The sequence below is a fragment of the Oreochromis aureus genome, linkage group 12, assembly GCF_013358895.1.
Source record: "Oreochromis aureus strain Israel breed Guangdong linkage group 12, ZZ_aureus, whole genome shotgun sequence".
Classification (NCBI taxonomy): domain Eukaryota; kingdom Metazoa; phylum Chordata; class Actinopteri; order Cichliformes; family Cichlidae; genus Oreochromis; species Oreochromis aureus.
Genome location: NC_052953.1, coordinates 16,846,203 through 16,863,316, shown reverse-complemented (window position 1 = coordinate 16,863,316; position 17,114 = coordinate 16,846,203). Strand labels below are relative to the sequence as shown.

The 17,114-nt window shown below is 42.6% G+C and overlaps 1 protein-coding gene and 1 long non-coding RNA gene across 6 annotated transcripts in view; both read left to right on the top strand.

Moving 5' to 3' along the window:
• Nucleotides 1-9,375, top strand: part of ccser1 (coiled-coil serine-rich protein 1) — a 125,031-nt gene extending 115,656 nt beyond the window's left edge. For 3 of the 5 annotated variants that reach the window (XM_039620935.1, XM_031760298.2, XM_039620934.1), the window contains one exon: nt 4,639-9,375. In XM_039620935.1, coding sequence (XP_039476869.1) covers nt 4,639-5,463 — 825 coding nt within the window. In that variant the 3' untranslated portion in view covers nt 5,464-9,375. The remainder of the gene's footprint in view (nt 1-4,638) is intronic. The other 2 variants (XM_039620936.1, XM_039620937.1) reach the window with 2 other exon arrangements.
• Nucleotides 9,376-12,017: 2,642 nt separating this feature from the next.
• On the top strand, nt 12,018-14,591 carry LOC120443138. The gene is made up of 3 exons (XR_005615173.1): nt 12,018-12,166; nt 12,307-12,412; nt 13,298-14,591. It is a non-coding gene; the product is annotated as an uncharacterized LOC120443138 (long non-coding RNA).
• Nucleotides 14,592-17,114: the final 2,523 nt, after the last annotated feature.

Sequence of the window (17,114 nt, the reverse complement as noted above, 5' to 3'; positions counted from 1 at the left end):
CCTTGTCTGTGAATATTCAATATTTCTATCAGGGCATAGGAAATGCTAGTTAGGGCATTGTGGGATTTCATGAGTGCTGACATCATGTTTCTCAGCTTGTCTGACCTGCTTCTATTACTACTCCACTTTCAAACATGGTTGTAAACCTGTGGGTAGTACTGTTAGTGCATGAGGGCTGGTTTGTTGTAAGCCTCAGTGCACTTTATTTCTCTTTTTTAAATCCCATAATAAGGATCCATTTTACTGTTTTATGGATGTTTCCAACTCGACTTTTCCATCACACTGGACATAAATATTCAAGCAAATATATATGAGACTGTCTAGCATGCAGCACAGGAAAGGTTGGATGGTTTGGGCTACTGCATCACAATTGGAAAATGTATTTGGTTATAGTCTAAATAGGATTTAGAGTACCATCTATGTGGGTGTACTGCACTGTTATTGTATCTGTACCAAACACCCCAGCGTTTCACACATCCAAAGAACCACAGGATTACTTTGTTCAAAGTATGTGGGTGTCACAGAATATACAGAATTCACAGTGACAAAGTTTTGCCTCTCTTATCTCGAGCTGCAAAGTTTTGGGGTCCGATGCGTTTCATCCCCCTGGCCTTCATTAGAGTTAGGCGTGTGGGTGTCGGGATACTGGGCCGTGGTGTGTGATTGATGGCAATTACATGGGAGTATTTTCCTCACATTGGGCCTGTGTTACACCTGAATGTAGCTTTTACTTTGCTGCACTGCGAGGCAAGCAAAAGTCATAAAATAAATCTCCCGCACTGGCTCTTCTCCCAATATAAAAATGACCAAGACAGGAGATAGCAAACATTGTATAGGGTTGTTTTAGGGTTTTAAGGAAGTCTTTTATGCAAACTTGGCCCTTACAACATTGCTCCATTCTTCACTGCCCAATAAAAACCGAGCCCGCAGGAGAGGGCCCCCTTTAAATCACTCTGATTTACCAATGACTAGTGTACGTGTGCGCGTGGGTGTATGTATGTGTATTTTTAGGACAGTGTGTGAAAGAGAGACTCTCCAGAGTGTTTGCGCACACACAGGCTGTTCTGTCAGTGGCAAAGAGGCAGCCTGCTTGCCGCAGAGCGTGTACTTGAGAAAGGACACCTGAGTTTGTAAATCTCTCCTGTTCACTTTCTCTGTGCACTTTCCTGTCCGCTCTACTTTTGGACTCATTTTTCTTTATCTCTGTTTTCAATCACCTTCTCATTTCTTCCCTTTCCTTTTGTTTACTTTTTTGCTTGACCTTTCCCCCCATGATGTCCCTCCTGTACACTCACATACACCCAACTTTAACCAGTTTGCTTTTATTTGAGTCATTGTCATTGAGTATCTCTATCCTTCTAATTTGGATAAGAAAAGTCTCTTTGATAGAGAGCATATGTCTCTACAACTAACTCTTGTACTGTGCCTGGTAATTATTTCCTTTAAAGTTGCCTGCCAATTTGTATCTTACTGTTCTCGCTTTACCTTCTGTTGTTTTCTCAAATGACTGAGAGTGGAATAACACTACAGATTTTTTTTTATAAGATTGGCGATTTAGCCCTAATTAAGTCGTCCCACATAAACCTGCAACACCACAGTCGAGATTCAACGCTGTTGCAATTCCCTCATGTTTTTCACAGCGCCCCGTGAAGAAAATTTGGCTGAAATGAAAATTCTCACTCTTAATTAGATCAAGGAATTCACAAGGAGTCTTGTACTATTTATCCACCCATTAAAGCCCATTAGAAAGCTGCGATCCACTCCCAAAGCTCTTTAAGTAAATTGTATAGACAATGACAGTGTCTGACATTTTGGCTGAGCGTTGTTGTAGTTTTTTTTCACCATTGGACATGAAAGCATATAGACGGAACCGTTAAAATGGAGATTGCTTGGCTTCAGTTCCAATTTTTGATTTCTGAACCCAGTGAGTCTGTCAGCTACTGCTTTTATGTTTCTGTATACTGTAGGTGGAGCATTACAAGCATTAGAGACAGGCCGCATGGACAGATTTAGGCTGTAACAGTCTTTTTGTAGTCAACATTTTTTAATAAGCTGTGACTCTTTCCCCAGAATTTAATTGAAAGTCGTTAAAAATAAAATCAAATGAAACTGGCAAAATCTATTGTGTGTTATTGGTTTGTACTGCTTTCATTTAATATAGTGATTTAATTCAATTCAGTTTTATTTATATAACCCCAACTCACAACACTTGCCTCAAGATGCTTTGTATTCTAAGGTAGAGTGCCTTACAGTAATTGAGACAAAACCCCAAGAACCCACTATAAGCAATCACTTGGCAACAGTGGGAAGGAAAAACTCCCTTTTAACAGGAAGAAACCTCCAGCAGAACCAAGCTCAGGAGTGGAGTCAGTACAAAAGACAAACTGTGAGCATCCCATCTATTCTGAAAGCAGTGGCTGTGTCACATTTGTTATGTATATGCCAGTAAAAAACGGGCATTATTAAACCAAAAAAGGAAAGACATTCACTTTAAATTATCTTCAAGTTCCACTGTTGAAAATCAGTAGCAAGAACAAAAACGTTCAAAGAAAGGTCGACTTCAGTTTTGTTCAGTTTTTCCCCCTCAGGAATGTGTTTTCTTATCATATTTAACCCACATCATACTCTACACCCCCTCAGACTAAATCAGTGCCAAGCACAGTCACAACTAAATCCTCATAGAACACTTTGAAATTTAAAAAAGAAGCTAGATATAGCACCTTAGTAACTAAGATATTAAAAGTCTGGTGGTGTTCAGTAGCTGGAGGCTTTCACATGCCATTTCACCAGCTGAAATTTTCAACAACATATTATAATCAGGGCTATTTCATTTTTATTTTTTTTTTCGCTGCTTGAAAAGGGCTACTTCATTAATTATGTCTCTCTAAATACTCATTAAATGTATGTACCATGTGCTAAAAGGTTTGGATTTTTTCAAACTAATGACCCAACATGCGCTTTTAGTAAAGCCAGTGCCTTAATTTGTATTTGAGTTGACATCGGCACTACAGTAATATGTTATTTTAATGAAAATCACACACTTTTGCTTTATTTGATGTAAATTGACTCCAATGGCACACAGTGGACACAAACAGTGGTCGAATGTGTAGGAAGTAAATTTGGTTAACATTGCTGCTCTGCTGGATCATTGATGGATGTCAGTGCTGGAAAATAGGACAGTGGGACTGACCTGAAAGGCTTTGTGAAGACACTGCTGGTGAGCGGCCTTTGGCATGTGTTACCTTTTGCCCCAGCATGTGTAAGAATCATAATAGTACATTTAGATTACGATCATCTCTTAAATATGATTAAGGACTTACATTTTAATTTGGCTGGAGTTTGCTAAGAAACAGCTATAAACCTACAGACTCCTCATTTCACAGTTTTTTACTCATTCTTTCGTTCTATACTTTATAACCAACAGCGGCCTAATAAGCACAATTTGTAACACGGACCTCCATCTTCTCACTTTCTTAGAAATTACTCCACTTTCTCTCCCCCTTCATTTTTTTAATTTCATTTCAAGGCGACCGTATTAGCTCATGAATAAAAACTGTTTCATTGAATTAGCGTTTCCATTGTTATACCGCATTTATTCGGTTAGCTATGTTCTGGCTAATTGCATTTCTACCTTTCACCCCAAATTCCTGTCGACAACCTCGGCGCAGTAATTACATTTCTTTTGGTGTTAATTTGCATGTACGGTTGCGTGGAAATATGAGGAAAGCACATGCACGTCATGTTGCGCAGGCATACGTGCGCACGTACACATGCTCATGCATATGCACGCCATACACAGGAAAACACACAAACACACACAACCATTGTGTTGGCAAATGTCAACTCGGCTTACTTTCCCCTGAGGTTCAGTGTCGGATGAGATTGCATTTCTATAGTGAACATTGCGCACTTAGTCCCAGTGTTATTTTGGTAATGTGTGTGTGTGAGAGAGAGTTTGAGAGAGAAAGAAGGGGGCAGTGATGAGATATGTTGCATAAGGGGCTGCAGTGGAGTGTGAAAGAAAACAGGTGGCTTCTGTTTCTGCCATCTAACTTTATGTGCCATCTTCCCCATTGAGCTTGTGTGTGTGTGTGTGTGTGTGTGTGTGTGTGTGTGTGTGTGTGTGTGTGTGTGTGTGTGTGTGTGTGTGTGTGTGTTTACGTGTGATAGAAAGAGAATAGGCACCACATTGCTTCGTGAGTGGGGATTTGCACATACCTCGAGTGGATATCTCCATGCGTCCACACGTTACCGCGTCCTGTTTGTGTGCTAATGTGTGCGTGTCTCTCAGTGGTATTTGTGAGTCTGTTCTTCACTTTCTTTAGTGAGCAGGGTTCCGGTTCGTTTAGAAACAATTAGATGAAGCTGCAGGAACCCAAAGACATCATTCGCCAAATGTCACCCAATTAACAATCTATACTGAGCACACAGCAGCACTCTCCTTGTCTCGTGTTCCCTGACTCACTATTTGTCTCTGTCTGTCTGTGTTTTTACTCGCTGCCTCTCCTTTGCACTCCAGACATGCTCAGTAAATAATTTTGGGAAAATGGCAGATTCACGTCACACGTTCCCTGACAGAGTAAATTATAAAGTCTGTTTAACTTCTGCCCTTTCCTTTTTTTTCTGCTTCTCTCTCAGACCAATCATCCAGGCCGGTGGTCAGGACTCGGCAACAGCAGCAGCACCAGTCTGGCCCCAAGGGAGCGAAGGGTGGTGCGGGGTGCACTCGTAGGGGACCTCTCTAACCAGCACTTCCCCCAACACTATCCACCTCTGCATAGCCGGCCTTCTGCTTCTGAGCGGCACACTGCCAGGGAGGAGCGCCATCACCAGGGGGTCTTGGCACAGTCGGTGGCCCGTAACCCTGTTCTAAACCTGGCTCCAGGCTCCTCCAACCTGTCCTCTGCCACTTCTGCAGCGTCAGCCCAAAGCTCGTCTACCACACCGGCCCAGCTCCAAGTTTCACACCCGGGCCTCAGTCAGAATCCATGCCCAGTGTCCAATTCGGTGGCCGGTACTCATTCTCCAGTTACATCACTGTCCTCCAAGCTACTGGAGGGGGTATCCTCTTCTTCTGCAGAGTCCTTAACTCCAGGAGGAGGAGGAGGAGCAAGTCTGCCAGGTGGAGTGAGGAGAGGAGGAGGAGCAGGAGGAGGAGGAGATCACCATCCCCCCAGCCAGATCCCTCGTGCAGTCGGGGCCAGTGCTTCTTCAAGTCTCCACAGTCTTGTGAGCAGAGGGAGCCCCTCTGCTAGCATCTCTTCATCTGAGCAAGTCTCCCCTCCGCCTCCTACTCCTTCCTCCGCCTCTTCTTCTTCCTCCTCATCCTCCACGTTTACCGGCCGTTTAGGACAACCACCTCGAGGCCCGTTGTCTCTGCATAGCTACAGTCGCAAAAATGTCTTCCTCCAACATTCCCTACATACTGCCGAACTGCAAGCTCTGACACAGAGAGACAGTTGAGAGCACACAGTCACACGATTCCACCTATAAGCAGCCATATCATCAACCTAAGTGACAACATAGTGACTTAAAAGCAAAACTGCTGCTCCTTCAGTACGAGTTGTCCATGTTTCACTGCCTCAGTATCGCCCTGAATCATGAACCGTGCGCGCTTACAATCACATTTGTCTCTCTTTGCAATCCAGACGAGCCCTTTGCTGACATTTTGTTCATAAATTTGCTCTGATAAACAAACACTTAGCTACAAGTGCACACACACACACACATCTAGCTGTGAGTATGAAAAAGGCACTCACCCGTCTGTCAGACCTCCCACGTTGTGTCATGCTGACAGTTTAGATGTGCTTACGCCCACAGACACACAAAGTGCACACAAACTCACAACCTCAAATCCATGCACACATACGCAAATCTTGTCATGCACACATTAAAATACACACTCCCGACACAGAGACATCATCTGTGATATCTCCGCTTCACTATCTGCACACGTAACAGGGTGGTGAAAGCGAACAGAGATGAGATGTGTGCATTGTTGAGATTGTATTTTTTATCCATTTATCTAACCTTTTTTTTTAAATGGTGAAAACCATCTGCTGCTTAAGGAACTATGGGACTTGCCATGAATTGCGCTTCTAAGGATATATATATATATATTCTCACATTGCCAAATCCTGCATCAGATCAAATCCTCATTGCTTGACGTCCACTTAAGGTCCAGATTAAGGAACATGTTTAGACGAACAGATACGACCTTTACTGCATGCTTTCTAAGATTTATAAAATGATACAGGTGAGCATTTTGTACTGCAACAAAACCGGGATTGGGGTCTTTTCATAACAATTTCTTGGTGTGGAGATTGATGTCAGTGTTTAAAGAAGGGAATCATAACCAATAAGAGCCAGTTTGTATAGAAAGAAACATCCCTCCTGCTCACCTAAATACTTAGATTTATTCTGTCCTTCAATCTGGACCACTGTTGTTTTTGTGCAAATACCACGCTGCAAAATTACTTGCATTATATACAAGAATCAACATGTACCTACAATGTTAGATTAGTAGAGTGCAAAAGCTCAAATGAAGGGTTTCATTTAAAAACGAGATACTTGCGACATGAACAATATGACACCTATATAAAGTTCGCAAAATCCCAGCGAGGTCTTCGAGCAGAGCACGGTTTCTCAATTTGGCACAAGCAGTTTGATGCATTTCTTCAAAAAACGAGGGGGAAAAAAAGGTGTCAGGTTTTGGAATGAAACCCTTCAAGTCTTCTTCAGGGCTGGGTATTAAATTTACTGGTGCTTTCTCAGTTTTTGGGATTCAGGAAGAAAAACTACGTCACTGATGGAATCAATCAGTCTGATTATTTTTTAGAGAAGCAGATAATGAAACAAATGTGGTGTTGAAACGTATATACTTGATCAAGTAAAGAAAGGCAAGAAGCAAAAATCAGTTTTACAAACTCTCCCATTTGTCAGAAGCATGAGCACCGAGTTTTTCCTCTGATACCCAGCCCTCATATGTTAGCCTTGTTAGATCTTCCTGATCTCAGTTCTGTTGCTTACACTTTAAAGAACTGACCTAATGAGATGGCATTTTTGGTATAACGACAGTTTAGCTGTTTTGAACAGTGGGACACACACATTTTGTTTTGAAATTGATATTAACTGAAACCTCCTTGACCTGCTGAGTCATACATTATTCACAGTTTGGGGACAAGACATGTAACTTTTAATAGGTGATGAAACTTTTTACAACTACACTGCACAACGACCTGTTCCGTCTGCTGCTGGTGCATATATTTGCTCTGCCGGCAAGACTTATCAAACAGTCCTGCCACTCCCGACAGGTTTGGAGTACACAAATATTCTAATGTTAGCCGGGCGGTGGGAGCCCGCACATCTGCCGAGTGCAGACGAGTAGTTCGCCGCTCCCAGCGTCTACAGGTTTCAGAGAAGTTCATGACCTTGTCTGTTCCTGTCCCAGCACCAGGCTGTAGGGTAGTTGTATAAATCATGTGTGTGTTGTAATGTACACTTCATGAGTCAAGGGGCTGGTAGAGGTGAAGAAAAGCCTAAAGGATGGCAGCTCTGCTCCCAGCTATGGAAGCTACAACTCTCCTTCCTGTCTGTTTTTTTCTTCTCCTTTTTTTTCCAACCTTCTACATATTTTCTTATTTTGTCATCTGCTTATTCTCCTCCGTCCCTCTTGTGAAGCATGTGATCTGTAGCTGCTTTTATTTCTCTGTTCCTTTCATCCTCCTTGCCCCTCTGTCGCACCCCTGGTCTCTCCACTCTAGCTCGCTCCTCTAGCCCAGCTTGTATTGTCATACAGCGTGTCTGTTACAGACTCCGTTGCAGTGGCATTCAGTCCTGAGCTTTGGGACCCGCGGCGCTGCCGATTTTCATTCCAGTTTTCTAGTTGGGAAGTAATTTTACACATGGTAAATGCAATTAACTACCTGGTAGGATAGACAGGTGGCAGTAATATGACTCCTGAGGACTCGGGACTGAAAAACCGCAGCTGTAATGCGATCTAAACACTCCCTGCTCAGTTTGTTTACAGGTGGAGGGGAACAATGTTTTGTCGCTGGCTGACCTCTTAAGAAATTCTATTTACATCCCTCATCTATGCATGCATCATAATTTAGCTGATGGCATGTGAAACGTCTTAGGAGAGTGTTTAACCCCGTTTCCACTGCCCACTCAGGTGTTGTTTTTTCCACTGTGTTCGTACACAGCTGCACTCATTTCCACTGTGTTTGAATTTAAAACTTGCCACAGAGGTATGCTGCTGTTTAATGTCATTTGTCAATACCTGAAAACATAAGACAGCAGTTGAAATGTGGCATGGGCTGGTCTTATGTGAAGACATTTTTCCTTTTCCGATTAAATGAATAAACTGTTAGGAAACCAGAATCGGCAAAAGTGGTACCTCTAAATATCTCTTTCCTTTCACCTAGCAGCACGTTGTGGATTTAAGACACTACAAACATATGTTGTGGAGTAATTTATTGTTTTGTTTTGGGTATTTTTGCCTTATTTATTTGTTTATCACCATAGGAGCAGTTTAATAAGAAGTGTCTTGGCACTAATAAATAAAGATATTAGTGAAGATAATAACCACAACGGACATTACAGTAATAACAAAACTGTCCTTGTTAGAATTTTATTGAATTAAAGAGTTTTTATGCTGTCCTAGCTCTTCAATGTGCTTATTGTATTTAAGTCATGTTTTGTTTTTTTCTTTTTGAATGAATAAATTGTACATAGATTTGTCATGAACGGTTTGTGTTCTCATATGATCACTATTGATAACAGGGGTCAAATGTGTTGTTTGCTTTCACACAGAAGATTAAAATATAACAAAAACTGGATTTGTTTTGTTTTTACATTACCGCGAGGTAATTAGAGGTTACTGTTCGTTACACGCCAGAAAGCAAATGTGACAGTTTTAATAAGTGTGAAGGTCATTCTACTTTCTCTCTCCCTGCTTCAGCCTTTTGCTCCAGAAAGTGAACAATGATAATCTGTTAAAACTGCTTTTTCCTCTTCAGGTCCACATGTATGTCTTAAGTGTACAAAACTCTCGGGTAGACTCGTGCTGTGAATCCCTGACCAGTTAGTCCACCAATTTATTAGAAATAATCCACCCACACAGATGTGGAAGAAGAAAAAGAAACTCTTCAGAGTTTGCTTGATCCTTCTTTAAAGTTTAGGAATTTTATCTCTTTGACAGGAACTTCTTTTAAAGGACTAACTGGTGGTCAGTATGCTTTGCTGTATATGTTTACCCAAAGTATTTTTCTTCCCCCCCACCCTCACATTTCTTTCTTCATATGAGAACTATTTTTTGTCCACTGTGTCCTTATTGTTAATATTTAATATAATTAAAATTGCCGAGAAAAAAAATGGTGGAATCTGTTACTGTTTTATGTTTTCATTCCATTTTCTATTATCAGTGGTGCAAAGTCAGTTGTATCTGAAGAAAGGCTGGGATGCACTTGAGCTGTGAGAATGAGTGATGGATTCTGCTTCCATTAAAAAGTGCATCTCAATAAAGCAATAAATCTCAGGGACCTGGGTTCCCTGTCTCAGGCTGGGTAGACTGTGCTGCACAAATCTCTAAAGAAAAGAATGAATAAAATCAAAGACTGAAAGTAGAACATACAACAAAGCAATGAATAAAGAATCTTAGGGGCCATCGCTCGCCAAGATTGACTGAGGAAAAACTTTTCCAGCAACAACATTTGAGTGGACTTTTAAAGAGTTGTGCACGGCAGTGGGTGCAGACAGAAGTAATTCTACCTCATTTGACATCAGCCTCCAACCTATTGGAGTAAGTTTTCATTTGACAGTGACCGTAAAGTATGGAAGTGTTTAGAAAATCAATTACATTAGCACAAGTTTGTCTGCATGTGTGTGTGTGTGTGTGGGGGGGGGGGGGTGTAGGCTTTTACTGTTTACCCCTTAGGGAGGACCTGTGCACGCTCCTCATTTCTGGACTCACTCAATTAGTGTTGGTAATGTTATGACTGGTTGAGGAGTATATACACACACACAGAAGACAGCAGTTCTGATACTAACTTGCTGTAATTGATAGGACAGGAGGTCAGCACATCAGTAAACAGGCTACTGATTAACAGAGCTTTGAAGTCCAAAGAGCTCACATAATTGACAGGATGTGTATCTGTGCGGCTGCTGCTGCTGCTGAATCCTCCGGAGGCTGTGAAATAAGCCTTTCTGGTGTTTGATATTCAGTTCAAAAAATTTAGATGACTGATCTTGCCGAAAAGCTGAAAATGAATCATCAGCTAATATTGACAACTGATAACCCCTTAAATATGTTTTGCTCGTTTTCTTAGCCATGTGCCAAAACACATAAATCTAAGACACTTGTATTCTGATTAATTATTCTTTGTGTGTGTGTGTGTGTGTGTGTGTGTGTGTGTGTGTGTGTTTGTGTGTGTGGTTTGTGGTGGTCAGTGCCGTTTCCTGACAGCAAGAATGTTCATTCCTGTTGGCGGGCAGCCTTTCTGTGTGGACTTCTCTCTTAGACTGTGTGGGTTTCTTTTAGGTACTCCACTTTCCTCCCACGTATGCATTTCAGTGTGCGGAAATGGGCTGTAGGTATGCATGTGGGCATGAATGGCTGTCTGTCTCTGTGTGTTGGCTCTGTAATGGACTGGTGATCTGTCCAGGCTGCAAACTGTCTGATGTAACACTAGTTGGATTAAGCTATTAGGAAAATATGGATTATAGTTGCATCAGACTTATTAACATGATTAACATAAGATGTAAAAGTAAAACTATGGTTCTTGACATTCTTGTTGACTTTTTCTCTTGAATATTTCTGCAGTATTTGCACAAAAACATTAACGTATAACATGATAGATGGCTTATAAAGAGTAGTCTAATGTAACTGAATCTTAATCTCTGGTAAATGTGTCTTTTTTAAACATTTAAATGACTTCCATTCCTATGGGGTGCCGTTTGTAAAGTGAAACATGCCGAAATTAACTGCAAATTTTTTCACATTTAGCTCAAAACCTTACAAAAACATGTTTTTTCGAGTCATTTTTTACAACATTTAGTAAAATATTTGTAAGTTTTCACATTTAAAACACAATGTTAAATATTAAATCTAAATGTTAAATGTTAAATCTATAGGTTAAATTTAAATCTGAATCTAAATGTTAAATGTTAAATCTAAACATTATATTTAAATCTAAATGTTAAATGTTAAATCTAAATATTATATTTAAATCTAAATGTTAAATGTTAAATCTAAATATTATATTTAAATCTAAATGTTAAATGTTAAATCTAAATGTTACAGGAAACTAAATATTTAGCTTAACATTTCACATTTAGATTTAACATTTAACATTAACATTTAAAATTGTGTTTTAAATATGAAAAGTTACAAATATTTTACCAGATGTTGTGAAAAAATGACTCGAAAAAACATGTTTTTGTAAGGTTTTGAGCTAAATGTGGAAAAATGTTGCCGTTTGTTTCAGCATGTTTCACTTTACAAACGGCGCCCCATACATTCCATCCTTCCATCCATCCATTTTCTTCTATTTATCCAGTTCAGGGTCACAGGGTGGTTCGAGCTTATCCCAAGCTATCATAGGGCAAAGGTTTTTCATGAATTCATTTATTCATTCACTCACTACATCCTCTCAACTCCACATACATGAGTCTCTAGACTGCTGACCCTTTTACAAACAAGCTCCCTCTGAAAGTATCTGTGGGATGTTTTGGACAGTGTCACCTGTAGGATCTGGGCCCTACATATCCAGGGTATAATTCAGTTATATGGATTCACTTACCCTAAAAGTGGGGATCACAAAAAAGGGTTATGAAGTAAACCAGGGTTTCTTCTGCACATCGGTATCTTCTGACCAATTTAATTGGAGCAAGAAGTCGCGTCCGGCATGAGTAACGGACAGAACAATTACATTCTCTTCCACTAGAGGGCGATACAACCTATTGCTCCAATGAAATGTATTGCTAACTGCCAGTAAAACAGAAGAAGACGAAGAAGAATTTATCTCGTCATGCTGCCAGTGAAACAACGCATCGCGAAATAGTAATAGATTTTTTTGTAAGTAGTCAGTCTGACCTGGGTCCTGGAGAAAATGTCGAGCCAGATGAAAGCCTTATCATGAGTAGTAGTCAGAAGAAAGCAAAAAAGGTATACTGGGGACAAATCCAGCCAATTCCGCTCTGCCTGGTGCACAGGGAAAAATGATCAATATGCTTTTAGTGACATTTTTGTTTGGTGGTGTGCCGTGTGATTTTTCTAATGTGAAATATGTGCCGTGGCTCCAAAAGGTTGGAAAACACTGGGTTAGAGTACCAATCAGGTGACATCAGATAATCTTCACTGGTCTGAGGAATCTTCTAGGAATGGTGACGCTATTTTCTGGAGAATTTATTGGTGAGTAGGCTGTCATTTTTACCTGTTGATTGCTAATCTAAAATGTAATATATGGCAATATACTGCCTGTTTAAACTTTTTTCCCCTCTGTTTATACTTTGCAACACAGAAAAGCCAGGATTAAACTTGAACTTATGTGGATCATATAAAATCCTGCTTCAAAGCACAGACTTACCAAGCCAAAGAGACACATTAAATACCAACCAAGATTAATAAAAATAAAATAATGATTATCTGATCTGACCAATCTTACCATACTGATCTTATGTTGTTTTGAAGCTATCGGTTTGGGGAAAGCACACGTTTGGGGTTTTTTGGGGGGGGGGTTTCTTTTAAAGTTAAATATGCACCCACACCACTGTCTTACACAGTCTTATTTTAGTGTTCATATTAATTAAGGTATTGATCTGTTCTGTGTTTTGTGTATGTCTCTGTTTAACTGGAGCAAACAACTGTGAGATGAGGTTAAAAGCTTGGGAAAATGCTATTAAGCAGATTTTGAGTTAAGATGTTTAGAATTTAAGCAGTTTCAATGTAAATCAATAATCTTTAGTTCCAGCTGTCTAAAGTGCACTGGAAACTGTGAATGAAATCAAATACAGGATAATAATCTGTGCAAAAGCACACAGCAGCTGGTGAAACTAAAAAATAAATAAATAAATGACTGGCCTGCATTACATGCATTGATGGCCTGCAGGTAACCAAGAATCTCCTTTTTCTTTGCAATTATAATACACTTAAAGCACAGTGTGTGCACACGTTGTGCTGTCTTTACCAGTTCTTCTGGTAATTTTTAGTAGTTTTTCTTTTAGTACTGAAAACTTCTGTGCAGATGTACAGTCAATGTCATGCCATGTGATCAAAATTCCTCACACCTTATTGTAGGTAATGACCACTGAAGGGTGTGGACATACTTCAGACCAGGAGCATATGGTTTTAAACCCACACACAAGTCAGACTCTCAAGTGAAAAAGAACTTGGGACAGCCCAGCACTCACACCAAGAAGATCCTGGGTGATACTTCTGCTTCATCCCATAGATCGAAGACGTTACATTATGTTATTCTTGATTCTAAATTGGTATTAGGTGTGAGTGTGAATGGTTTTCTATGTATTAGCCCTGCAACAGATTGCTGATCTGTCCAGGGTGTACCCCTGAACGCTGGGACAGGCTCCAGCCCCCCTTGTGATCCTGAACTGAACAAACAGTTAAGAAGATGAATGGAAAAGCAACAAGGATACACGCACAGGCGGCTAAACTAATCCTGCAGTTTTATTCACTGTTGCCTCCCACTTCACAAACCTGTGAGTCGCTGATCAGGACTCACGAAAACAACTTTCCAGGCCGTCACACTTTATCCACCAGTCAAAACAAAAAGAAACAATATCAGCCCAACTTGTAAGAGACAAAAGAGTTTAGTGGTTGCCAAGAACACAATGCACCCATGCTTTTATGAAATTAGGCCAGGAACAAACTGATCTGACTGACAGAACTGCTGGGAAGCCTGGAAAAATATAAACCTCCATTAGGCCATATTTAAAAAACAAAACAAACAAAAAAGCCACTGCAGACTTTTCCACCCAGAGGATATCTACCAGGTATATTTAGCTATTAACCCACATGACACAAATCAATTAAAGTAGCATATCTTAAAAATATAAAGCCTACTTTATAAACGTATAGCTTCTGGCAAAACTACATTATTGTATTTAGCATTCCTTTAGGCTGCAATAAAGCTGTGCAGAATGTTAGACTAATGTTTGGCCAGGGTATGTCGTTCATTTCACACATTAGAAAAATCTCTGGAGCTCCTTTTATCATATGTGCCAAAATTAGGAACATAGTATCTAAAAAAAAAAAAAATTAAGTGGGGTTGGAGGTTGGGACGGGCTTAGGGCGCCAGGAGAACCCCTAGAGACGTTATCCCTGGAGGGCTCAACCCGGGGGGTTGTGGTCATAACCTGGTTAGTGGCTCTGGTCGCTCTTAGAGGGTGTTCTCCTCGTGGCTGCGTGCAGCGGGGCTGGGGGATGGTCTGTACTGGCGGACGTAGGTTACTGGCCTGGTAGCCTGGCTGCCCCTGAGTGGATCCGGGGCAGGCGTGGGGGCTTGGGGTTCAGGGGTGCTTCGTTTCCGTGATGGGGCTCTGGCTGGGCCTTGGAGGCTTCGGTCCTCGTCGGTGTGTCGCCGAGGTTGTGGGCGGTGGGTGCACGGGGCTCAGCCCTGGCGCAGGGGCCTCTGGTGCATCGGCCTAACTGGGGGCTCTTCAACTGGCAGGAGGTTGTTCCATCCTTGCAGAAGTCCACTCTGCAGGTGGGGAGAGACACAGGAGAGGTGGAGAATAAACCTAACCTGGGTGTCTGTTGTCTTGTGTAGTCTGGAGATGATTGAATGTTGGGGTGGGTACAGTTTCCTCTGCGGTGGGGTAGGGTGGGCTTCCCCAGGTCCTGTGGGGCTTGGCGGTACTGCTGCCGTGAGGCCCGGTCTGGATGGGCCTGGGCTCCCTTGCCTTGGTGGGTACCAGAGGACGGGGTGCCTACTGGGGTCAGCGGGGAGCTGGTTCTAAGGGGGCATCTTGCCCTCCTTCTTTTCCTCCCCATCCCCGGCTGCCTCCCTCTTCCCGCTCCACCACACCCACCCACACAGGTAGGGCCTTGGGGTGCGGGTGTGTCACCAGGGTGCAGGGAGGCATCCCCCCCTCTGTCCCCTTCTGGCCACCTGTGCCTCAATTTTATTCCACAACTTAGACATCCACATTATTCACACTCTCATAACACACACATACATATAGGGCCTTGAGGGTGACCACGTTAACGGCGTCCAGTGGACGGTCTGTGTTTTCAACCCTATCTCTGGCGCCGGTGCCCATCTGTCAATTTTAAATCCATGTAGACATTGAGGGTTCTCGGGAGGGGCCGTGCTAACACCTGCTGCTCTCTGGCAGCAGCACCATGCCCTCCCTTGTTTTAAATGGACTTTAGAACAACACGCAGCAACACTACACATGAGCGGGAGGAGGGAGGTATGGGGTCTTCACACACGCCCATTCTCTACTAGCCATTGGGGCGGGGGACTGGGAGGAGGTGTTGGCTGTCTGATTGGCCTCCCTTCTGCTGCGGAGCCTGGGGCGGTCTGCTTGCCTCCACCCCGGGGGAAAGGGTCACATCTCTTGGGTCTGGGTGCCGTTTCCCCCTCTGGGGGCGAGGGTACCTGGACCCGGGGTATAGAGTATGTTTGGGAAGTATGATTGTGTGTACATGTCCATGTATGTCTATCCCTATGTTGGGTGAGTGCTGAGTGTTTGTATATGTGTGCATGAGGGTGGGAAAGCATGTTTGTGTCTGTGTGTGCCTGTTTGTCTGTGTCTATGTCAGGTCGGGTCTTAGACTCCACCTCCCTGGGAACTCCCAGGCCCTCCAAAGTGTGGAGGCCAATCTCCCCTCACCACACTCCCTGCCGGTAACTGATGCCCTCAGGGGTTGGTGCATTGGTGGTTCTTGGTGTCCGGGCTGGGCGCTCAGGTATGCACCAGCTCACTCCCGGTGGCTACTTGGCGGGCCTGGTGCCTGTCGCCGGTCAGGCCTCTTCCGGGGCAAAGGGGCCCTCGGGCCTCCGGCCTCGGGCCTGCAACTCGGTTCACTCTGGCACAGCTGGCTGCCGGCAGAGCCGGCGGGCACGCCGGTGCAGCCCCCTCTGGCTTCTGCTCCGTGGCTACTGGGTGACCCCTCGTCTGGGGATCTCCTCAGCCCTTCCCAGGAGGGTGGCACGGATGCCCCTCCGGTGGTACTCCTTGGGCTCTCGCACTCTGGGGCCTCTGGATGTCTGGAGCCTGGATCTCCTCCATGCCTGCTTCATGCCCTGGGGGACGGGGCTATGGCCCTCCACACCCTCTAGCAGACCGTTACATGGGGAAACCTTTTGTATACAAGCGCGCTGATCCACACAGGTGTACACACGGGTGTTCACTGTTCATAAACATAAACTACACCTTTCTTAGCTGCTACTTCAAAGCACATTGTGCGCTGTCTGTCCTGCGTGCTGCACAACAACATTCAATATTTAGTATTTACTGCTGTTCACACTTAGCTAGATTAACGTGATGGTGTTGTGTTTAGTATGTTGCTTTGTTTTTTTGTTTTTTTTGCTTGTTTTCTCTTCTTTTTCTCTCAACAGGTGATCCAGGAGATTTTTTTTTTCTCTTTGTCTTTGTAAGTGCCCTTTCTCACTGTCCCTTTTCCCTTCTGTTTTTCTTTTCCTTCCTCTCTTTCTTTCTCCCTTTCCTATCCCCCAGTCATGTCTGTCCCATCTGTAACAACTGAAAATAAAGTAAATAATAACAACAAAGTTTGATCAAATGGACCAATACGGCAATGCCATGATGATCCATTTGGCAAAATAAATCCATTTGGTATCCTTGTTGGTCTTCAGACAACAATTCTGACGGCTAAAGAACCAAATGGGACAGGCAAAAAAATTTTTTATTTATTTTTTTTTTTTTAAGTGATTGTGATATAACTAGTCCATACTCCTTATTATGTGATTTTCTTTCACCTTACCGCCAGCCTAGCTGACCCTCCCTGAACCTTGTTCAGATGGAGGTCACTTCCTGTTAAAAGGAAGTTCGTCCTTCCTACTGTTGGCAATAGATCTGATGTGAGAAAGTCATCTAATAGGGACTTACAATGTTTGCTACGCAATAAAATG